At 41.0% G+C, this 24,150-nt stretch overlaps 1 protein-coding gene across 1 annotated transcript in view; it reads right to left on the bottom strand.

Annotated features, from left to right (window-relative positions):
• prex2 (phosphatidylinositol-3,4,5-trisphosphate-dependent Rac exchange factor 2) overlaps nt 1–24,150 on the bottom strand; it is a 317,095-nt gene that overhangs the window by 220,374 nt on the left and 72,571 nt on the right. Inside the window, exons 7-10 of the mRNA XM_055634430.1 lie at nt 22,936–23,069; nt 16,629–16,741; nt 11,238–11,387; nt 4,530–4,674 (exon numbers count right to left, since the gene is read on the bottom strand). Coding sequence (XP_055490405.1) covers nt 4,530–4,674; nt 11,238–11,387; nt 16,629–16,741; nt 22,936–23,069 — 542 coding nt within the window. The remainder of the gene's footprint in view (nt 1–4,529; nt 4,675–11,237; nt 11,388–16,628; nt 16,742–22,935; nt 23,070–24,150) is intronic.

Below are 24,150 nucleotides of genomic sequence, written 5' to 3'. Positions count from 1 at the left end.
CGTTGGGGCCGCAACGAGGAGCGGCCTCCAACAGGAAGAAGCCGGGGACTCTGGTGCTACTCACCGTCGCCGTCGCGGGGCTGGCCGAGTCCGGAGCGGTTGGAGCGGTGGAGGAGCGCTGCTGCTGCTGCCGCTGCTGCTGCTGTGCTGCTGCTGCCGATGCCGCTGCTGAGTCGGAGGCTGCTGCTGCGGGTCTGCGGACAGCGGCGCCGGGAGCCCGCGGATCCCTGGAGAGAGACCGCTTTTCGGGGCTCCTGCAACGGCGAATTCTCCCGCCCGTGTTGCGGGGTTGAAGAGCTCCTGGAGCGGGGCCTGACACCACTGCCCCGCGCGGCTGGAATGGTCGCGGGACTTTGCGAGCGCACACCGGGGGCTCCAACACCAAGACCCGGTGTGCGACCTCGCACCACCCGGCGTGGCTTCAATGGCCGCGGGACAATCGCCATCGCCAGCCGGGGGCTTTGACTTTGACTCTGACATCGGGGGGGGGGGAAGAGTGCAGTGGAGAGATAAGTTTTTTTTGGCCTTCCATCACAGCTATGTGATGGATGTTTATGTAAAATGTAATTATGTTGTGTCTGGGTCTATTTGTGTGTAATGTATGGCTGCAGAAACGGCATTTCGTTTGGACCTCTAGGGGTCCAAATGACAATTAAATTGACTCTTGGTTGGTTTAATAAATGTCCAAATGTTTCTCTTCTGTTCTGCCCTAAAGCACTGATCTACCCAGCTCCGGCCTCCATTCATTGATCCTGCATGGATGTTTCTGTGGAGGAGGAAGCCTGTTTCTCATTACTGATTTTTTACAGCTCCAAGACAGTTGGGACAAATGTGATGGTTTCTCAGATTACAACACACTGCTGTGACATCATTAAGCCTCATGCCTCTAGATTCCCTTGAACTCTGGTACAAAAAGTGTTGGATATCCATGGAGCTGGCCAATTTCCACCACTTACATGGATTCTTGATGTGTGAGAAGGGACTGCAGATGCTGGTTTAAACTGAAGATAGACACAAAAACCTGGAGTAACTCAGCAGGTCAGACAGCATCTCTAGAGAAAAAGAATAGGTGACTTTTCAAGACCCTTCTTCAGACTGAGTCATATCTTACATTCACTTGTAATATATCTCTCTGCATCACCGTCTCTTGTTTCCCTTTATCCCAACTCAGTTGGAAGAAGGGTCTCTACCAGAAACATCACCGATTCCTTTTCTCCAGAGATGCTGTCTGGCCCGCTGTGTTGCTCCATCTTATTGTGTCTGTCATTTCTCCTACTAGACCATATCCTTTCTTGGAAAAGGTCACTATTACAAGCCCTACTCCTCTTCTCAATCTTCCTTAGTGCAATAGGCATGGACTTCACTTCTATAAAGCTCCCTACTGGAGTAAAATTACACTACAGAACAAATAGGAATCCTTTCTCACTTCCCCTGCAGAACTCAGGTCATCCCAACCATAGTCAGCAATTTACACTTTTCAGACAGCTCGTCCATGTGTAAATTCTAGAAGTACAAGCTTCATATGTTCAATAGAATAGCCCCCACACATTAACACAAAACATCCAGAAGTCAAAGATTTTATGTCAAAATTGACACTGCCACACACCATCCCCCAAAATCAAGATCCATACCAAGACCCCAGAAAACGTGGATCACTTCCATACTTCAAGAACTATTTCTCAATAAAGGTGGACATCAGTAACAAAATCCACGGTGCCAAATAACTTCCCATTATTGAGAGTAAGTGTGTTTCATGCTCGGCATGTTCATAATCCGACAGGCAACAGTCATGCCTGGCCTCTTATGTGCCTGAGATAAGCTGCATTTGGCATCTGAAAGCTCTGACCCAACAATGCTACCTCTGCAAAATGCACTCATAGGATAGACAAATGTTCCTTTCCAGATCATCATCCCCAACATCAAGCTTCCCCTGCAGAACTCAGGCCATCCCAACACAGTAGGCTGCCCACACAATTTCTTTTACACTGACCTTAGACATTGAAACTAGCATCACTTCATCACCAGAAAGGAAAAAGAGAAAGTGTTAAAGATGATTTTAAAAGTCGCTTTGAGAAACTGAAACATTCTCTTTAACAAAATGAAATCAAAGGCAAGTATTTTTTGTGACCCATTCTGGATAAACCAACAGTTGTGACTGGTATACCATAAACAGCCCAAAACATTTCTTCCCTCCTTCCTTCCCTGGAGCACAGTGTATGTCGTGTGTAACATTTACAAAGCAGTGTATTTATTGACCATGTTACACCTCCCATACGTGCAACTTCTCTCACCTAAAGTGAAGAGCACCACCTGCAGAACCCACTCCAGAACATACATTCTACTGATTTAAAAATAAATTGCCCGCCATTCTTCATTGTTGGATCTAAATCTTGGAAATCCCGTCAAAAAGGCACTGTAGGCACATGTTCAGCCGTCTAAGATGGCACCACACCACCAGGAACAATGAGGAATGAATTATAGATGCTGGTCTTGCCAATGATATATGATTTCAACAAATTGAATAAATAATGACAAAATGTTGCTTACATAATATTTGTATAATCAGCTCGTATGGGTGCAGATTCAATAAGGGCAGGAGCAGGAGTGCCAGAAACACTCGGGGTAAATAGCATTTTATCGAGTATAGAAGTACAGCCAATAATCTTTCAACATTAATCTTCCCTCTACTTTTTAAACTGATCTCAGCTCTGGTACAAATTAGATTCTGGAGTAGTTCCTGAGGATTGGAGGGTAGCTAATGTAACCCCACTTTTTAAAAAGGGAGGGAGAGAGAAAACGGGGAATTACAGACCAGTTAGTCTAACATCGGTAGTGAGGAAACTGCTTGAGTCAGTTATTAAAGATGGGATAGCAGCACATTCGGAAAGTGGTGAAATCATTGGACAAATTCAGCATGGATTTATGAAAGGTAAATCATGTCTGACGAATCTTATAGAATTTTGCGAGGATGTAACTAGTAGAGTGGATAAGGGAGAACCAGTGGATGTGTTATATCTGGACTTTCAGAAGGCTTTCGACAAGGTCCCACATAAGAGATTAGTATACAAATTTATAGCACACGGTATTGGGGATTCAGTATTGATGTGGATAGAGAACTAGCTGGCAGGCAGGAAGCAAAGAGTAGGAGTAAACGGGTCCTTTTCACAATGGCAGGCAGTGACTAGTGGGTTACCGCAAGGCTCAGTGCTGGGACCCCAGCTATTTACAATATATATATTAATGATTTGGACGAGGGAATTGAATGCAACATCTCCAAGTTTGCTGATGACACGAAGCTGGGGGGCAATGTTAGCTGTGAGGAGGATGCTAGGAGGCTGCAAGGCGACATGGATAGGCTGGGTGAGTGGGCAAGTGCATGGCAGATGCAATATAATGTGGATAAATGTGAGGTTATCCACTTTGGTGGCAAAAACAGGAAAGTAGACTATTATCTGAATGGTGGCCGATTAGGAAAAAGGGAGATGCAACGAGACCTGGATGCCATGGTACACCAGTCATTGAAAGTAGGCATGCAGGTGCAGCAGGCAGTGAAGAAAGTGAATGGTATGTTAGCATTTATAGCAAAAGGATTTGAGTATAGGAGCAGGGAGGTTCTACTGCAGTTGTACAGGGTATTGGTGAGACCACACCTGGAGTATTGCATACAGTTTTGGTCTCCTAATCTGAGTAAAGCCATTCTTGCCATAGAGGGAGTACAGAGAAGGTTCACCAGACTGATTCCAGGGATGTCAGGACTTTCATATGAAGAAAGACTGGATAGACTCGGTTTGTACTCGCTAGAATTTAGGAGATTGAGGGGGGATCGTATAGAAACTTACAAAATTCTTAAGGGGTTGGACAGGCTAGATGCAGGAAGATTTTTCCCGATGTTGGGGACGTCCAGAACAAGGGGTCACAGTTTAAGGATAAGGGGGAAATCTTTTAGGACTGAGATGAGAAAAACATTTTTTATACAGAGAGTGGTGAATCTGTGGAATTCTCTGCCACAGAAGGTAGTTGAGGCCAGTTCATTGGCTATATTTAAGAGGGAGTTAGATGTGGCCCTTGTGGCTAAAGGGATCAGGGGGTATGGAGAGAAGGCAGGTACGGGATACTGAGTTAGATGATCAGCCATGATCATATTGAATGGCGGTGCAGGCTCGAAGGGCCGAATGGCCTACTCCTGCACCTATTTTCTATGTTTCTATGTAAGTGTTGGTGCTATCAGTTACCAAAATATATTGATTGTTTTCCTTTTCCGAATCACTGGTGTCAGACATTATGGATGTGCAAGAGAATTGGATGAGAGATGTTCAATTACCATGGCACCTTCTCTGAAGTAGCCTTTAAGCACCCAACAGTCGCATAACAATCAGAGTTTTCAATCACAGTGAATGCCATGCTGAATTTATCATATGCCTGGCCAAACATTTTCAAAAGAGAAGCAAAGGAGAGAAAATTGCCAGAAGGAAAAAAAAAGTGATATATGATATTGCCCCAACAGATGACAATAAAATTCCATATCCTACCTGCCCAAGAAGCATTTTGGAAATGTACTGAGTTTCCTTTTTCGGTCTTTGATCAAATTTTCCTGTTTACACAGCATATGGTAAAGCTTTTCCCCTTTTTCAGAGATCATCATCCAGGTATCTTGTTCCACGCCAAGTTTCAGACCTAGGAAGTACAATCCAACATACTTTACTTTTCAAAACTTTTCATTATTTCACGCTCCTAGAAAAAAATAATGGGTTGTTACATCAGAGATTAAAATGGATGCTTCGCCTTTAAAAACACGTTAAACTTGTGGAGTGGAGGAGAGCAGTATGGCAATCATTGCTCGGCTACCGCGCATGGAAAAACATGGTTCTGGCATGTAACTCCAAAAATAACTTCAATGCCCATTGTTCAGCTCCAGCATGAGTTTAAACTAAACTAGTCAGAAACTATTAATGGGTGTTCTATGTACATTTGTTTTTACTACTGCCAGTACTTTCATGGTCTACTTTATTTAAAATAACTGATAATTTGTTGTATATTTATTTTTGTCATACAGTCATAAGGAATAGTAGAATTAGGCCATTCGGCCCATCAAGTCTAATATGCCATTAAATCATTGCAGATCTATCTCTCCCTCCTAACCCCATTCTCCTGCCTTCTCCCCATAACCTCTGACACCTGTATTAATCACCTCGTGCCAAATGTGCATGTAAAGCTGCAGCAATTTAAGAATTTCATTGATTCGGGTTATATCTATCTGGTGCATATAACAAATAAACACTCTCAATCTATTGATAAATCTCAATGGTGTGTTCGTAGATTATCCTTTTGGGACCAATGTTCGATTAGGTTCAAGATAGTTATGGATAGGGGCAGAGAGGGCCCACCAGTTTAAATGCTAAATTAGCCAACTTTGAGGGTATGAAATCAAGACTAACTTTAGTTGGAGTAGGTTGATTGAAGGAAAATGAACATCGGGAAAGTGGGATGTTTTTAAAAGTGGGCTGACAAGGACTCAGGACATGCATGTCCTTGCGTAACATGGACAGGACATATGCAGTGAATGATAGGGCTCTGGGGAGTGTTGCAGAGCGGAGGGGTCTAGGAGTTCCATGAATGTAGCATTACAAATAGATAGATAGGTCAAAAAGACTTTTGGCACATTGGCCTTAGTCTGTCAGAGTATTCAGTATAGTTGGGAGGTCATGTTGCAGTTATATTAGACGTTGGTGAAGTCTCATTTAGAGTATTGTGTTCAGTTCTGGGCACCATGTTATAGGAACGATGTTATCAAGCTGGAAAGGATACACAGAAAAATTACGAGGATGTTGCCAGGACTCGAGGGTCTGAGCTATAGGGAGAGGTTGAGCAAGCAGGGACTCTATTCCATGTAGCGCAGGATAATGGGGGCTGATCTTATAGAGGTGTATAAAATCACGAGAGGAATAAATCTGGTAGATGCACAGAGTCTCTTGCCCAGAGTGGGGGAATCGAGAACAAAGGACATAGGTTTAAGGTGAAGGGGAAAGGATTCAATAGTAATCTGAAGGGTACCTTTTCATTGAAAGAATGGTGGGTGTAAGGAACGAGCTGCTGGAGGAGGTAGTTGAGGCAGGGACTATCGCAATGTTTAAGAAACAATTAGGTAGGTACATGGATAGGACAGGTTTAGAGGGATATGGGCAAAACGCAGGAAGATAAATGGGATATGTTGGTCAGCGTGGGCAAGTTGGGCCGAAGGGCCTGTTTCCACACCAACTCCGACTCAGTCAGAATAGTTGTACCAATGGAGCAATGTTAGAAATCTGAATATATTCTTCTGGCAAACTGTGAATGCTATGAGAACATTTTCCCTTTGTAATTTAATGATACAAAATGTTTTTAAAATTGTCAGCCATGCCAGAAAAGTGACATTTGCAAACCAGGAAAGTTAAACAAAACAGCTTCTCCTTTGAATGATGAAAACAATCTATTGCAGTCCACTCGGAACTGTCCAATTTTAGATTGGAAGAGCCAATTTTGAAAAAGCTACATTTTCAATTGCCCAAAGGTTAAGGCATCAAAATCATTTCGCAAAAAAAAAAAATCACATTGTTTTCACCATTGTACTCATTCAAGACCTTTAACAAATGTTAAATCCTATGCTACATGATATCAGTGTTAAAAAATCCTTAAGTTTCCCTCTCTGGTGTGCACTATAATAGCTGACCACACTACAAATTCCACTATTGAATTATTTAATCATGGATGGACAGAGTTGAACTACAAAATGGAATTCCAGAGTTTCAGGATATGAATGTGTTCCCTTGCACTTTATTTTAATCCATTTGCTCTCTTAAGGGCCTGTCCCACTTGCATGCGATTGCGTGCGTTTGGCGCGACCAAACGGAAGCGGAATTCACGCGAAGTTCGCGCTAAGTACGCGATAAGTATGCGCTAAGTTGGCGCGTGTCGTCATTTGCGTCATGCTCACCAATCAGCTGGGCAGGAGACGTGCCGACTGAATTTGGGCATCGCACGGCGTCGGGCGGTGACGTCATCACGCAATGCAATGCCAGGCGGTGAGGTGTGTAAAACATCAAGACGCTGCGCATGACCACAATGCGCCTGTGTGCCGACAGGACGTTGGCGTGCAAAGATTTCGGCCACTGCAAGAATTTCGGAGCCCGATGTCGGGACCAGCCCCGCACAACTCTGAGCTTTGAAGTGGGACCGGCCCCGCACGGCCATAAGGTTCCCATAAGCCTCAAGCAACCACGAGGTCGTGTAATTTGCGAGCCAAGGTCGCGTAAATGGGACAGGTCCTTAACTCAATGACTAACATTCAGGAAATACACCATTAGCAAAAATGTGGTATTCTCATAAAATTGTTTGATTTGGCTGAACATAATAGAGCAGGATCAGAAAATTAAGCAAAATTGGAGAAAGAGGCAACATTTTATGTGGAAGAGATAAAAACAAAATAAATGTTTATTTTGCAGCTGGAATAATGTGGTAGGGATATTTCTTTAGATTATTTGTTTCTTTCTATCTGACTTGACCCCAATGAAAACAGAGGGTATAAGTTTGTTATTTAGGCCACAATTAATAGCCAAATACCACTAACAGCATAAAATGTTAAAGGCCAGAATATCAGATCCATAGTAAAAGCAGAAATATATTTTCTTTATTTCAGTACCTCATTTCATTTTAAACCAATTATAGAAAGAAACAGGATGTGCAGAAAGGAACTGCAGATGCTGGTTTACACCAAAGATAGACATAAAATGCTGGAGTAACTCAGTGAGACAGGCAGCATCTCTGGATAGAAGGGATGGGTTATGTCTCGGGCAAAGACTCTTCTTCAGACGTTTCGACCCGAAAGGTAACCCATTCCTTCTATCCAGAGATGCTACCTGTCCTGCTGAGTTATTCCAGCATTTTGTGACATCTTCCACAGAAAAAACCATGAGCTTTTCTAAAAATCTAAATCTAAATACCTCAGGGCCTAAATCTTAACACACAAAAATGTACTGCGTTCAAATCAGAGGCAAAAATACAAAAAGGCTGAGATACAAACAACAATGAATTCACTATAAATTAATTTCGCTTCTTAGGCAGCCCTGAAAACTTGCTTCCACTCCGGGACCTGTGACAGATGAGGCCAGTGTGGGACACACATCTTGTGCACAAAGGTTTTTTTTTTAAATGGATGAGCGGTTTGTAAGTTGTGTGTTTCTTTCACCATTTAAGTCGGGCTTGCGGCACATGTGCTCAAGGTCATCAGTGAATGGTGAATGGTGTTTGAATCCTGAATGGTGTTTCTCCACTTTGAGTCATCATGGGATTCCCCACAGTCAGTGAGTATATTACAACCTTTCCTCTGGCAATGTCTGTTTCGGGACTCGCGTTGGGCATGTGAATGGCACGGCCTTTTCATCGTACACGTGCGTGAAATTAGAAGCTCGGTATTGGGAATGTCAGCCTGAGCAAAGGCATTGATTAGGGTTCAGTTATCCGCCAATGGATGGGAGTGTTATTGGTGTTCAATCATCACACTTTCAAGACTTCACTACATGACTTATTTAGGACAGTGATCTTGCCCCATCTATCTTCTTTTGATCATAAATTTCACAATTGGGATGTTAGTTGATGTTTGCATCATGTTAAATTACATTTGTAGCGCCTTAGTAAATGAAGCAGCCCATGACAAGAGGCAGTAAAATCTAGACAACATTCAGCCATGGGCTGATAACTGGCAAGATATGTTTGCACCACATAAGTTATCAACAATGACCACTCAATAAGAGAGAGCACAATCACCTACCCTCAACATTCAATGGCATTACTAGCAATGAATATCCCGGGGCTCACTATTGACCAGAAACTCAACTACACAAGCCACATTAATACTATGGCTACAGAAGCAGAGCAGAGGCTAGGTAATCTGCTCAGTCGGAACAAGGGTCTCGACCCGTAACATCACCGATTTCTTCTCTCCATAGATGTTGCCTGTCCTGCTGAGTTACTCTAGCATTTTGTGTCTATCTTCGCTGAAAACCAGCATCGGCAGTTCCTTCCTACACAGTTGACACCACAGTCTTTTAGATCATTTACAGAGCACAAGTCAGGAGACTGAAGGAATGCCATGCACTTATTTAGATAAGAGCAGCACCAGCTCTCAGGGAAGCTCAATAAAATCCAGGACAATGTAGCTAATTGCTTGGCCTTGCATTAACCATCCTAAACATTCACTGCTGCCAACACCAGCACACAATGACTGCGGTATGTACCATATATAAAATGCATGGCAGTCAATCTCCCAGGCTAGTCAGACAGCAATCACCAAACCATAACCAAAGAGGATCAAGACCTGCTGGATCCCTTTCAAGTTGTACACCATCCCGACTTGGAAATATATCACTGGTTCTTTGTCGTTGGATCTAAATCCGAGAATTTGCCTCTCAACAGGACTGTGGGGATTCCTTTATTTTAATGACTGCATCAGTTCAAAAAGGCAGATCATTGCCACCTTCTCCAAGACAATCAAGGATTGGCAATCAAGGTTGGTCTTGCATGCAACAACCAGATCCTAAATAAAAAACAATTGCTCTATACAAGTAGTCCCAGAAGCATACGGGACAACATATATCATTACATTTCCAGCAGACCATGAGTTTACTGACTAAGGAATGACTGTCATTTGCAACGACACTCACCTGCTTCTGTCTGAACAATGGCTGGGCAGAACACCCCGAAATCACTGGCAGAGGGAAAATGGGCAAAAGCAAGGGCAGGTTGTGTGGTCGGTAGCATAAGATAAAAACATAGAAATTAGGTGCAGGAGTAGGCCATTCAGCCCTTCGAGCCTGCACTGCCATTCAATATGATCATGGCTGATCATCCAACTCAATATCCCGTACCTGCCTTCTCTCCATACCCTCTGATCCCCTTAGCCACAAAGGCCACATCTAACTCCATCTTAAATATAGGCAATGAACTGGCCTCAACTACCCTCTGTGGCAGAGAGTTCCAGAGATTCACCACTGTGTGAAAAAAGATTTTCTCATCGCGGTTTTAAGGATTTCCCCCTTATCCTTAAGTTGTGACCCCTTGTCCTGGACTTCCCCAACATCGGGAACAATCTTCCTGCATCTAGCCTGAACAACCCCTTAAGAATTTTGTAAGTTTCTATAAGATCCCCTCTCAATCTCCTAAATTCTAGAGAGTATAAACCAAGTCTATCCAGTCTTTCTTCATAAGACAGTCCTGACATCCCAGGAATCAGTCTGCTGAACCTTCTCTGCACTCCCTCTATGGCAATAATGTCCTTCCTCAGATTTGGAGACCAAAACTGTACGCAATACTCCAGGTGTGGTCTCACCAAGACCCTGTACAACTGCAGTAGAACCTCCCTGCTCCTATACTCAAATCCTTTTGCTATGAAAGCTAACATACCATTCGCTTTCTTCACTGCCTGCTGCACCTGCATGCCTACTTTCAATGACTGGTGTACCATGACATCCAGGTCTCGTTGCATCTCCCCTTTTCCTAATTGGCCATCATTCAGATAATAGTCTACTTTCCTGTTTTTGCCACCAAAGTGGATAACCTCACATTTATCCACATTATACTGCATCTGCCATGCACTTGCCCACTCACCCAGCCTATCCATGTCACCTTGCAGCCTCCTAGCATCCTTTAAGTTTGTATACTGATCTCTTATGTGGGACCTTGTCGAAAGCCTTCTGGAAGTCCAGATACACCACATCCATTGGTTCTCCCCTATCCACGCTACTAGTTACATCCTCGAAAAATTCTATAAGATTCGTCAGACATGATTTACCTTTCGTAAATCCAGGCTGACTTTGTCCAATGATTTCACCACTTTCCAAATGTGCTGCTATCCCATCTTTAATAACTGACTCTAGCAGTTTCCCCACTACCGATGTTAGACTAACTGGTCTGTAATACCCCGTTTTCTCTCTCCCTCCCTTCTTAAAAAGTGGGGTTACGTTTGCTACCCGCCAATCCTCAGGAACTACTCCAGATGCCAGAATATGGCCAGGTGCATAGTCAAAATCATGACTGCACTTGAAAGCCTCAGGTCAGATCACAGCTAGGAGTGTGTCCAGAGAGAAGGAGGTGTGAGGATTGAAGCGTCGTGGGTTGAAAGAGGATAGGAGGTCAGAGGGCAGCAGTACCAAGAAACTCAAAGAGATTCATTAATGGTTAAAGAAGTGTAAAATTATACAGCTTACTCTTTCTTCTTTCTCGCTCCTTTAGAAAGGCCTCCAGCCATTTCTGCTTGTCTTCTGATGACTTGGCCATGCAGACAAACCATTTATTTTTGGCAGTGTTATGTATTTTCCAACCATTGATCACAGTGTGGCCACTGCTATGATAATCCGCTGGAGAAAACAAGAACTAATTATACACAACATTGTTTTATATTGCAAATCTCAAAAGGAAACATTTTTAAATATCACACGTTCTGGAAAGCCATTTCTGCTTCTTTGGTTATCCACAATATAAGGCCATGGTGTAAAGTAACAAGAGATGTTGAATTACTCCGTATCATCCACTTATTGTCCATCATAAATTCAAGAACATTAGACTGTTCAACATTAATATGGAAAACAGACAAATTACATCAGTAATGTCACCATTTTCTCATCAGTCAAGTTTCACTTTTTCATATTCCAGGAAATAGACTCAAGGATCAGATCAAATGATATGGTACAACATAATATTTCTTAAATAACACAATGCAATATTGTTCTTATTTCAGTCTAGGGCAGGTTTCCCAACCTTTTCGTCCCCTTTACCCCCTGGCAACTCTAATAGCACGTAACAATGTTACTTCACTTATTTAAGAACAACTAATGATGAATAGATACCGGTATAGATACCGGTATACCAGAACCAAACACAGTCAGTCAATGAGAAAAAATATGGACAAATCCAGAATCAACAAATTTACCCCCTGGGGGGTAAATTTACCCCAGGTTGGGAACCCTTGGTCTAGGGCATGACTTTGCAGACATAACTGAAAAATCCCAACCACTTAATTTCAAATAAATTCCAAGATAATATTTTCTGGGATGCATGAGGGATGCTTTATTCAGGGGAAACTGGTGGCTTTGACTTGTCAGAAAAGTTTAAAAAAATACTAAACCCTCAAATCCATTTCCAAATATCCCACTTCAAAGAAAAGCAGGGCAATGTACAGGCGACAAACCTACTCCCACGGAATGGTTTGGACTGTTCAAATATTACATTAAAGCTGGAAGATTCACAGATGACTTCCCTTGCAATTTGTTTGGTTCCCAAGGAGGATATCGAGGATAGCTTCAAGGAAATGTTGAGAAGCCTTTCAGTTCTGCCTTTGGCCCACAAATAAGTTATCCCTTCCATTCTTCCAGGTTGGCCTGCTTTGCTGCCATCAGGTTGGGAATACACCCATCATCCCCTGGAACTAACCACCCACAGAGAGGGAATCAGAGTAGCTGTGGATTGATCACTCACCCCAGGATCAGGGTCTACCTTGCAATAGGATCAACTCCCTCAGAATCAAACTGAGAATCAAAGATCAAATCACACACCACCTAATAGAGCTAGGGATTAGATCCCTTCCTCTCCTTGCTTGCCACCAGATGTTGGTCAGACTTTATGCAAGGCTATAAACAATTTCAGAAAGCCTTCTATCAGACCACAAGCCATTCTAGTGGGATAGAAGGCTTCGTTGGAAGGCAGTCACAGGTTGAATTCCAACCAGGTCTCCATTTAATTAAAACTCTCAAAAGTATTTCACAACAGGAAATTTACCACAATCAGCAAGTTTGTACATATTCAGATCTCTGACTTTACCCAAGACTGTATACTTTCCTGAAAATAAACATTTTCAATAGACCAACCATCTGTATTTTATTTGTGTTAGCAATCTATTCTACTCTGTATATGATTTTTTTTTTAAATCATACATTCCAGCCACAATGCACCCGAGATGGTAGCAATGAACGTTCAAGGTGGTAAATTGAATATTATCAAAGTACGATGCGTTGTCTCATGTGGTGTTAAACGTGGAATTGTCCCAAACCAGAAGAAAGTATTCCACTGCATACCAATTGTGTTATTTAAATGGTAGAAAGAGTCAGAGGATTGCAAAAACCAATACCCCTGATTCTGTAAAGCAAACCAGAAAGTGAGGTCCCATTTAACTATTGCTGAAATCGGTCTTATTTTAGGTTATCAGGTTAATCTTAGATTATGTTAGATTATCAGGTTAATCTTAGCTTTGATGTTTGTATTCAGTGCTATTCACTGCCCATAAGTATACAAATGAATTTTGTGTAATTAAAGTCAAGGCATGTGTTGATGTCACTGCACGTGTCCAACTGCCACAATGTGACGGCAAGTAACACATGAAGAACTTAGAAGAAATGTTTTTGATTCATTGAGTCAGAGTGATACAGTGTCAAAACAGGCCCTTCGGCCCAAGTTGCCCACACCGGCCCACATGTTCTAGCTACACTAGTCCCATCTTCCTGCATTTGGTCCATATACCTCCAAACATGTCCTATGTACCTTGTCTTAGCTATTTTTCAAATGTTGGGATAGTCCCTGCCTCAACTACCTCCTCAGGCAGCTTGTTCCATACACCCACTACCCTTTGTGTAAATGGTGAAGGATTTGATCACAATCGGCACACAAAACCATAATATTACAATGAACAATTACTCTCTCTCTCTCTATTCATCTGTCCCACATAAGAGATTAGTATACAAACCTAAAGCGCACGGTATTGGGGGTTCAGTATTGATGTGGATAGAGAACTGGTTGGCAGACAGGAAGCAAAGAGTAGGAGTAAACGGGTCCTTTTCACAATGCCAGGCAGTGACTAGTGGGGTACCGCAAGGCTCAGTTCTGGGACCCCAGCTATTTACAATATAAATTAATGATTTGGACGAGGGAATTGAATGCAACATCTCCAAGTTTGCGGATGACACGAAGCTGGGGGGCAGTGTTAGCTGTGAGGAGGATGCTAGGAGGCTGCAAGGTGACTTGGATAGGCTGGGTGAGTGGGCAAATGCATGGCAGATGCAGTATAATGTGGATAAATGTGAGGTTATCCACTTTGGTGGCAAAAACAGGAACGTAGACTATCTGAATGGTGGCCGATTAGGAAAAGGGGAGATGTAACGAGACCTGGTTGTCATGGTACACCAGTCATTGAAAGTAGGCATGCAGGTGTAGCAGGCAGTGAAGAAAGCGAATGGTATGTTAGCATTCATAGCAAAAGGATTTGAGTATAGGAGCAGGGAGGTTCTACTGCAGTTGCACAGGGTCTTGGTGAGGCCACACCTGGAGTATTGCGTACAGTTTTGGTCTCCTAATCTGAGGAAAGACATTCTTGCCATAGAAGGAGTACAGAGAAGGTTCGCCAGACTGATTCCAGGGATGTCAGGACTTTCATATGAAGAAAGACTGGATAGACTCGGCTTGTACTCGCTAGAATTTAGAAGATTGAGGGGGAATCTTATAGAAACGTACAAAATTCTTAAGGGGTTGGGCAGGCTAGATGCAGGAAGATTGTTCCCGATGTTAGGGAAGTCCAGAACAAGGGGGTCACAGTTTAAGGATAAGGGGGAAATATTTTAGGATCGAGATGAGAAAAACATTTTTCTCACAGAGAGTGGTGAATCTCCGGAATTCTCTGCCACAGAAGGTAGTTGAGGCCAGTTCATTGGCTATATTTAAGAGGGAGTTAGACGTGGCCCTTGTGGCAAAAAGGATCAGGGGGTATGGAGAGAAGGCAGGTACAGGATACCGAGTTGGATGATCAGCCATGATCATATTGAATGGCGGTGCAGGCTCGAAGGGCCGAATGGCCTACTCCTGCACCTATTTTCTATGTTTCTATGTGTTTTCTATGTTTTTTAATTTATTTACCTGAACAGCCTCAGCTGTTAGAGAATTGTTGCCTTGGTTATTCTGTGTAATAAGGTTGTAACATTTTTAAATTGTGCTGAATATTATTGTGAACAAAACAATTTATGTACACAGAACAATTCTTTCCACCATTTCCCTAACATCTACAAATTGTGACTTTTATTCATAGCATTTTGTCTGTACGAAGTTTGCACGTTCTCCCCGAGATCTTCGGTTTCCTCCTACACTCCAAAGACGTACATGTTTGTAGGTTAATTGACTTGGTAAATGTAAAAATTGTCCCCAGTGGGTGTAGGATAGTGTTAATATGCAGGGATCGCTGGTCGGCACGGACCCGGTGGGCCAAAGGGCCTGTTTTCCGCGCTGTATCTACAAACTAAACTAATCTAAATGACTAATCAAGAATCCTCAAGAGCAAAGTGGAAAATATCAAGCTGAACAATTCTCTTAGAAATATTTTCCTTCTAAATGTCAAAGCAGCTGCAAATTTTGTCTTGCACATAAAGTGTTAGGCAAATCTTATTAAAATGGTATCAGAGGCCAAACGTTTCCCAGTATTAATCCAAGTGGGTGAAACATTTGTAAAAAACATTTATAATTACAACACCATTACTTTCATAATGCACAAAATGATTTAGATTGTCACAATATCAGGTGCTCAAATGCTATGTAAAAATACCTCAATGATAAACTTTTTCTTTAACTTATTACCAATTCTCTCTATATTTTTATGACAATTCTGTTTTCTGCACTTAGAAGGAATTAATGCACATATTGTGTTTAAAAAGTTTTCTAGGATGCTTTATCGTCAATGCAGAATTTATCAGATTGTATTAGCTTGTGACTATAATCTCTAAAATGACCAGAGTTTTCCTGCCTAGCTATGTTTACAGGTTAATTCTAAAATCTGCCAAACCAGCCAAACATTTTGGTTTTCCCTCTCCCTCCCCCACATCCTTGAGGAGAATGCAAATCAAAGAAAAAATGTCCTGTGGGTAAAAGCTCAGAATTTCCCTGAAAATAACAACGCTGTTTTCTAAATCCCACCCAATTACGGATATTTTCCATGTTTCAATGTTGACATTGCAATTCGTCATAATGTTCCAACCACCAAATTGGTAAAGATCATGATTCTAGTCAGTTATATCTCTGAATAAATGAAAGTTCTGAATGAAAATAAGTGAGTTCAGTAGTTAATTGATGTAGATTAATTGAAATACATGATAATATGTAAATGAATGTGCATGAACACTATTTATTCCCATGATAAAGTATTTTTTTATCCCAACCAAAATATTTCTAAACAATTATATTATGCTAGTGCTTGAACAGTGATTGTAAACTTACATTAGTTCTTCCATTAATAAAGAAAGAGAGAGAACTCGGGGAACTGTTGGCCAGTTTAGAATAAAAACAGGAATAACTGCAAGTACGCGGAAGGACAAGCAGCATTTACTGAGAGAGAAACAAAGTTAATGTTTAAGGCTAGAGATGTAGAAATTACAGATGCTGGAATTTTGAGCCAAAAAAACAATTTATGAATATTTGAAATTAATATTTCATTTTCTGCAAAAATAAATGTTATTTATTTGCATTGATGTTCCCTCCAAGGTAATATTTGTAGTTGGCGACATTTTGAATCCATTACAGAAATAAATAAAATCCTTAAACATAGTTTAAGCAAAGTAAAAAATAATTACCTGTTCCATCATCAACATTTTCCACTTCCATGATCTCTGTATTTATTCTGCCACGAAAAAGATACCGATGTCCATCAGCTACTTTCTTTGTGTGTGTGGTATTCTTTAAACGCCTGCAAGTATAAGTATTGCATCCTTTATTTAACAGGTCACAAACCAACATTTTACCTCCTTTCAAGAGTAAATTCTAAACGTGTTTATGTTTAGTTTTATGGAGTGTTAATGTATTCCTGTATTATCAAGGGCATAATCACATTATGTATTCAATATAAGAATTAATTGAGCACAAGAATAGTATTTAAATGAACTGATGATTTTAGATTATGAAGTTGTAAATGTAAAATTAATATTACCTGTAAAGCCACGATTTTCACAAAACCAAACAAATGCAAATTTTAGAAATCTGATTTAAAAAATAGAAAAAAAACAGAATATTCATCAGATGTGGCAGAGAAACAAAGCTAATGGTTTAGGTTGCAAACTTTCAATGACACCTTGTTCCTCCATCCACATATGCTGCTTGATGCAATCACAGGGAGAAGGTATAAACGCTATGGAGACTGCACCCACAGTCTGGATTGAACCCAGGTCTCTGCCACTGTAAGGCAACAACTCTATTGCTGTGACACTGTTTAAATTAAGACAGGATTTGGAAGAGCACTTTATACCCACCACCTGATGCTTTCCTGCATGCGTTTGACACAATATGTAGGAGAGCAGTAAATTATTTATTCTAGAATTTTCCTATGCAATTAAACAATGGTAGATTCCTATGCAATTTCAGAGGAGGATCAACAATTTAATAGAATTTTTACAAAATTACTTTTCATGCTTGCAATGTAACTGATGTCTTGCTGCAGTAATAATGAAGTACAGAACCTCTTCTCCAGATTTGACTATTGGAGGAAAGTAAGTGAACAACCTGTTAAAGAAATAGGGAAGGAAGTGAAGGGAGAATGGAGACGTCACTCACATTGGTCATCTTTAAATACATTTGAGTTTTAAAAACCTGATTTGACACACTTTTCTTCTTCTTCAATGTGATAAAATGGGTACAAAGTGGAGTACAATGCGCGCTCACTAAATAAAACTATACATTTCAGTTCGCAAGTCATTAACCTATGAACAATGAAAAAAAATTGAAATAAAGATAGCCAAAAATGTATCTAAGAAAACAAGAGGCTGCAGATATTAAAATCTGGCGTAAAAAGTAGAATGTGTAGGAAGGAACTGCAGACACTGGTTTAAACCGAAGATTGACACAAAAAGCTGGAGTAACTCACAGAGAATGTTTCAGGTAACCTCACCCGAGTGTTTTTCTCTCATACATATGCACCTGTATACCTAGTTTTCTTCTCCCTTTGTTCCCGTTGCTTTCCCCTCCAATCCTCCCCCCCATGCTTCTCCCTCATCCTGGTTGCATCTGGTCATCTGGTTCCAACTATCACCTACCTGCCTCTGTCCCATCCGCCCTTGCACTGCAATATGCTGACAATCTTTCCTCTTCCCTCTCAGTCCCGATGCATTACATTTACATCACAAAAATATGTGATGTGATCAACCTTTTAACATCCTGCAAGCAGGACAAATTAAAATCTAAACATCAGTGTCAGGTGATCAATAATGCGCCTCCCCATGTGAAACTTCGAAGCATGTCAATGTTTCAGGAGTCTCATGAATCACATGGAGCATTTTGCCACTCGCATCTTTGCAGAGAAGGGAGAATACATGCAGACATCTGGACATGATCTGAATGCATAACAGACCAATATTATCATTGTGAACTCAACTCGGTACCTGCTCAGTTCACAACAATTAGGAATGATCAATATCTGTCAGCATTGCCAATGATGTCCACACTCCACGAACAAATGCTAAAAAAAATCCCCTTTTCACTAAGACTCATACTATTTTAATACTGTTTGCTTAATGAGGTGGTTTTAAAAATGAAAGAGAACAGGAAGTATAAACTTTGAACTTCAAACAAATGCATAGCATATGCAATGCATTACCAGCTGCTCTTATGAAATTACCAGCTGTTCTTCTGAAATTACCAGTCCAGGTTTATATACTTGATGCAATTTAAAGTTGCTGCAAGGAGCAGGTGGAAGAAATAATGAAAAAGTAATACAATTAAAAAGGCTTCATTTTTCTGTCCGCAAATGTACAAGTTTGTACATGAATGGAAATGTTGGGCTAATATTTAACTTAACTGCAGACTGGACACCAGGGGCAAGTAGCACGAGACCAGCATGGAAATTAATGCAAAGCATCTGTCAGTATTTTTTAAACCAGCCACTTCATAACTATATTATATTTTGGTTTTGAGCAATAGGTTCCCATCCCACACATACATAAGTCAATTTCAATGTCATTGTTTAAAAAAAGTCCATTCTATTGTTCACAAGTTGTAGGAGTTGAATTAGGCCATTCGGCCCATCGTGGTAGATCTTTGCCTCTTAATCCCATTTTCCCCGTCTTCTCCCCATAACCTTTGACACCCATTCTGATCAAGAAATTGTCTATCTCTGCCTTAAATATATCCACTGATTTGGCCTCCAGAACCCTCTGTGGCAATGAGTTCCACAGATTAATTCTGAGGCTATGACCTCTGGTGTTAAACTCTCCCACTAGTGGAAATATCCTTTCCACATCCACTCTAAGTCTTTTATTATTCTGTAACATACATTGTGACATACTATTATGATATTATGCTTTTTTTCTGTTGAATATTGTATGTGACAGCTGGTAATTATGGCTAAACTGCCATATCTAATAAACACTTTAAAAACTATATTTATGAAGCACCTTTCATGACCTCGAAACATTAGAAACACCTCACATTGAATTAAAAAATGTTTGAATTTACTCCTTCATAAAGCTGCATGACAGTCAAGAATGAAGCGAGATTAGTTGTCATATGTACCGACAACAGAATAATGAAATTCTTTCTTCAGCAGCTTATCAGATCCCTAAATGCAATACACCCAGATAATATATTCTTTTAAATTCAATAAACAATTTAATAACCAACTTATGCCAGCTAGGTCCCACCCCATAAATCCAATATCTGGATAATGTGTTTTTGAGCTATTGTTAAGGAATAAATATTTGCCAAGACTCAAGGGAAAATTCCTCACGGTTCTTCAATCATGAGAGGAAACCACCCGAGAGGAGAGACAAACCATTGATTTAAAATCTTATGTAATTGTTGGTTATTCTGGCTGCATTGTTCTCTGTCAATAGTGCAACATTCTGTGTGGTCTGGTGTTAGAAACAGGACATAAGTCACAACTTTATAACGGAGGCAACCTGCCCACCATGAATGATGAAAAAGAACAAATGCTAAGAAAAGTTGGGGGTTTTTTTTAAACACAAAATGGGAAATAGACAAGTAATTTCCTTACAATGAAATTTATTTACTAGTTTTGTTAATATTGGCCAAATTAAAGACACCATAAAATCGAGGATCCCTGCATTTGCCAGAATTGCTTAACCTTTGTCAGTGGAAATTTACAGGCTGTGGTTGGCGCCAACCAGTCTGGGCATCAGATTGATATGTAAGGATGAAAGATCCAGGTGTTGATCCTCATTTCCCCTTAATTGATAAAATGTATAAAAACTCTGCAAACAAACTTTAATGCATTGATGTGATTGGATTACTGCAAACTAATTGTAGATATTGTAAATAATGTTGCGAGACAGTTACCCTGGTGTTTGTTGATTGGCTAAAGTGTTAAGCCCTGGCAGGTTTGTTTCGATTCCAGGGTAAATGTTGCATTATTCAAGTTAAATTAGCTTCTTCCAGAAGCTTCTCCTGAAACAATGTATGAGAGACTCTGTTATTGGTTTGGGGAACTGTCTATAATGTACTGTTGTAATTAATATGATTGATTGGATTGTAAAGATACCACCCTTATGTAATTCAGCCCCTCAAGGTTTGGGGACCTATAAAAGGCAGCCCCCGCGAGGTCCTTTGTCGATCTTCTGGAAGAGCGCTTGGGACTGCGTGACCTTTAGCAGGGCTGCCAACTCTCAGGCTTTGAGCATGAGAATCACACCCTCAAGCAAACTCTCACGCCCTCATGCTGATCAGAAGTTTCTCACGCTCTGTGGTGAGAAATTCGGTGATCAACAAAAATTTAAAAACTCGGATAAACTGCATGGTCCGCGGGTGTTGGAGAGCCGGGGCTGAGGGAGGGATGGAAGCAGCGGGCGGATACAGATGCGGGGAGCCGGGACTGGTGAGTTTGCGGGGCTGACGAGTATTTGCCACCCCCCCCCCCCCCCCCCCCCCCCCCCCCCCCCCCCCCCCCCCCCCCCGGGCGCTCTGCTCCCTCGGGCTTGGTCTCTCGCAATTTCTCACTCCCAACTCTCACCCAATGTTGGCAGCCCTGCCATTTGGAGTGCTTCGGCTGGTACAAGGCTGAAGGGCTTGGCCAGGCATATACAAGGATCGAACCCGCGGAGGTTTAGGCATCATATAGGGCAATGGTTCTTAACCTTTTTGGCACCAGTACGTGCATAAGCGAACAAAATACTGTATGTGGTATGTATCTTTGTTAGGTTCCTAAACATGGGCTCAACAAATTGATATGTTATTTGTGTCCCCTTCATGATCCCCGGGAAAGCCCCAAACAACCCCTATAAGGGCTCATGATCCCCAGGTTAAGAACCACTGGTATTGGGGAATTTGTAGTGCAATCCAAAAATAAAGATTAGTTGTTCCAGTGCTTGTCTCAGTGGTTTTTGACTGAACTAGACTTGTGGGTAAGAGTGAGAAGAGTGGATTTACAGTTTGAGTTATATTATTTGTAATCAAAATTAAAATGAGTGGAGCCACTTTACAAGAATAAATTCACAAATCTAATTGCCTGGCTATAAAGCTTATAAAGTTTTTCATTGGTAGCCCATATTTCCGCAGGTTGATATAGTTAAGTTCTTATGTCAGATTATGAGAACAGGATATTATTATCCTATTTCATTAGATGTGATACTATATAGTTTCAACTTGTTAAAGATGAATAATGTGGTACACCAAATATATACTCGACACATCTGTACATATTCAGCAAATACACTGCTCCAACCCTTCCCACCTTCACATATTTCTTTCTCTTCAAACTTAACTTCAGACAACTTTTGACGAGGTGCTCGGCAATTTAGAAATGTGGGGTACCGCAAGGCTTGGTGCAGGGACCACAGCTATTTACAATATACATCAATGATTTAGATGAAGGGATTCAAAATAACATTAGCAAATTTGCAGATGACACAAAGCTGGGTGGCAGTGTGAACTGTGAGGAGAATGCTATGAGAATGCAGGGTGACTTGGACAGGTTGGGTGAGTGGGCAGATACATGGCAGATGCAGTATAATGTGGATAAATGTGAGGTTATCCACTTTGGTAGCAAAAACATGAAGGCAGATTATTATCTAAATTATGTTAAGTTGGGAAAAGGGGAAGTACAATGGGATCTGGGAGTCCTTATTCATCAGTCAATGAAAGTAAGCATGCAGGTACAGCAGGCAATGAAGAAAGCGAATGGCATGTTGGCCTTTATAACAAGAGGAGTCGGGTATTGGAGCAAGGGGCAAAGGTACAGTTGTACATGGCCCTAGTGAGACCACACCTGGAGTATTGTGTGCAGTTTTGTTCCCCTAATTTGAGGAAGGACATTCTTGCTATTGAGAGAGTGCAGCATAGGTTTACAAGGTTAATTCCCAGGATGTCTGGACTATCATACGCTGAGAGAATGGGGCGGCTGGGCTTGTATTTGCTGGAGTTTAGAAGAATGATAGAGGATCTTATTGAAACGTATAAGATTATTAAGGGTTTAGACACGCTAGAGGCAGGAAACATGTTCCCGATGTTGCGGGAAGTCCAGACACAGTTTAAGAATAAGGGGTAAGCCATTTAGAACGAAGATGAGGAAACACTTTTTCTCACAGAGAGTTGTGAGTCTGTGGAATTCTCTGCCAGAAGGTGGTGGAGGCCGGTTCTCTGGATACTTTCAAGAGAGAGCTAGATAGGGCTCTTAAAGATAGCGGGGTCAGGGGATATGGGGAGAAGGCAGGAACGGGATATTGATTGGGGATGATCAGCCATGATCACATTGAATGACAATGCTGGCTTGAAGGGCCGAATGGCCTACACCTATTGTCTATTATTGGTTCCTCTGGTAATTCATATTAGGATTCGCAAATCTTGTGAAGGACAGCCACGCGTAAATTATGTACTGCAAATGGAGCATGATATACTTTAAAGCATTTCCAAATCATAAACAGTGAAAATGAAAGCACTCACCTATGCTTCTTTTTACAATATACCAGCAAGTTATCAAAGAGGAAGAAAATTCGTTCCTGAATATTCCCAGCTGAAATTTTCAGTAGAGTGCCTTGCATCAGTATTTCAGTGCAAGCATCTGTTATGTTGGATCCCTGAAAAAAATATAAAGCAAAATAAAATTAATTATTGACAGCTCAAAGCAAGAAATAATCAATGTACTTCTTTTCTTTTAAAATTCGATTAGCAAATTATTTGTACAGAACTGATGGCCAAGGTAATCCGAGGACAATTTTTGTATTATTTTGCTAAAGTAACCAATGAACAATCAGAGAACTCTCACTTCCAAAATCTCCAATTGAAAACTGTGCCAGTTAAGTCATATTTAAAACACATAAAATTAAATTTAATGTGCATGCAGTTTATTCATAATTCCATTTTTCTTTATCTCAGTCTGAAACCGACCCTTTGATCTATTTTAACTCTCAAAACTCATATCCTTTCATTGACAAATGTTAGAGAGATTGAAAATAAAATATTTTCCTTCCCCTCATCCAGTTTGATCCAAATATTATGAATACTGAATTATAATTATTTAATTTATCGTTGTTAGAACATAATAGACATTACATTCTAGGCGTCTTCATGACTAAATGTTAATGTCTTGTGGTATCTTTAAATGGCATAGCTCATCCAGTCACCTGCTCTAAATTGGCATGCAATGGAGCATCTGAGAAAAGTTCTGACAAACTGAGATAATTCATTTTCAACATACCAGTTTTACTGGCTAGACTTGAAAAGAAACAAACCAAGCAGCAAATATTAAAATAAAAATTTTACTGGGAAAAGGCTAGTTTCTAAAGCGCTCTTGTCCCCAAGCTAACTTCTAAATTACACCCCGACATCATCTGCATACATGTCACTGGCAAGACTAACACTTATCTATCTCTTTTGGCTTCTGATGATTTTCAATGCCATTTCAAAGAGCAGAGGTGGCTCCAAAGTCAAATGTAGATATGAAGTCCAGACCAGCTAAGAATTACAGATTTCCTTTCCTGGGCCACCTGTTCCTGCCATTGAAAAGAACTCTTGCCAGTGTTTAGTTTAGAGATACAGCGCGGAAACAGACGCTTCGGCCCACCGAGTTCATGACGACCACCGATCCCCGCACATTAACACTACCCTACACACCCTAGGGACAATTTAACCAAGCCAATTAACCTACAAACTTGCATT

Source organism: Leucoraja erinacea, chromosome 4, assembly GCF_028641065.1.
Source record: "Leucoraja erinacea ecotype New England chromosome 4, Leri_hhj_1, whole genome shotgun sequence".
In the NCBI taxonomy this organism is placed as follows: Eukaryota; Metazoa; Chordata; class Chondrichthyes; order Rajiformes; family Rajidae; genus Leucoraja; species Leucoraja erinaceus.
The sequence above is the reverse complement of the archived record's forward strand: the minus strand, read 5'-3'. Positions and strand labels throughout refer to the sequence as shown.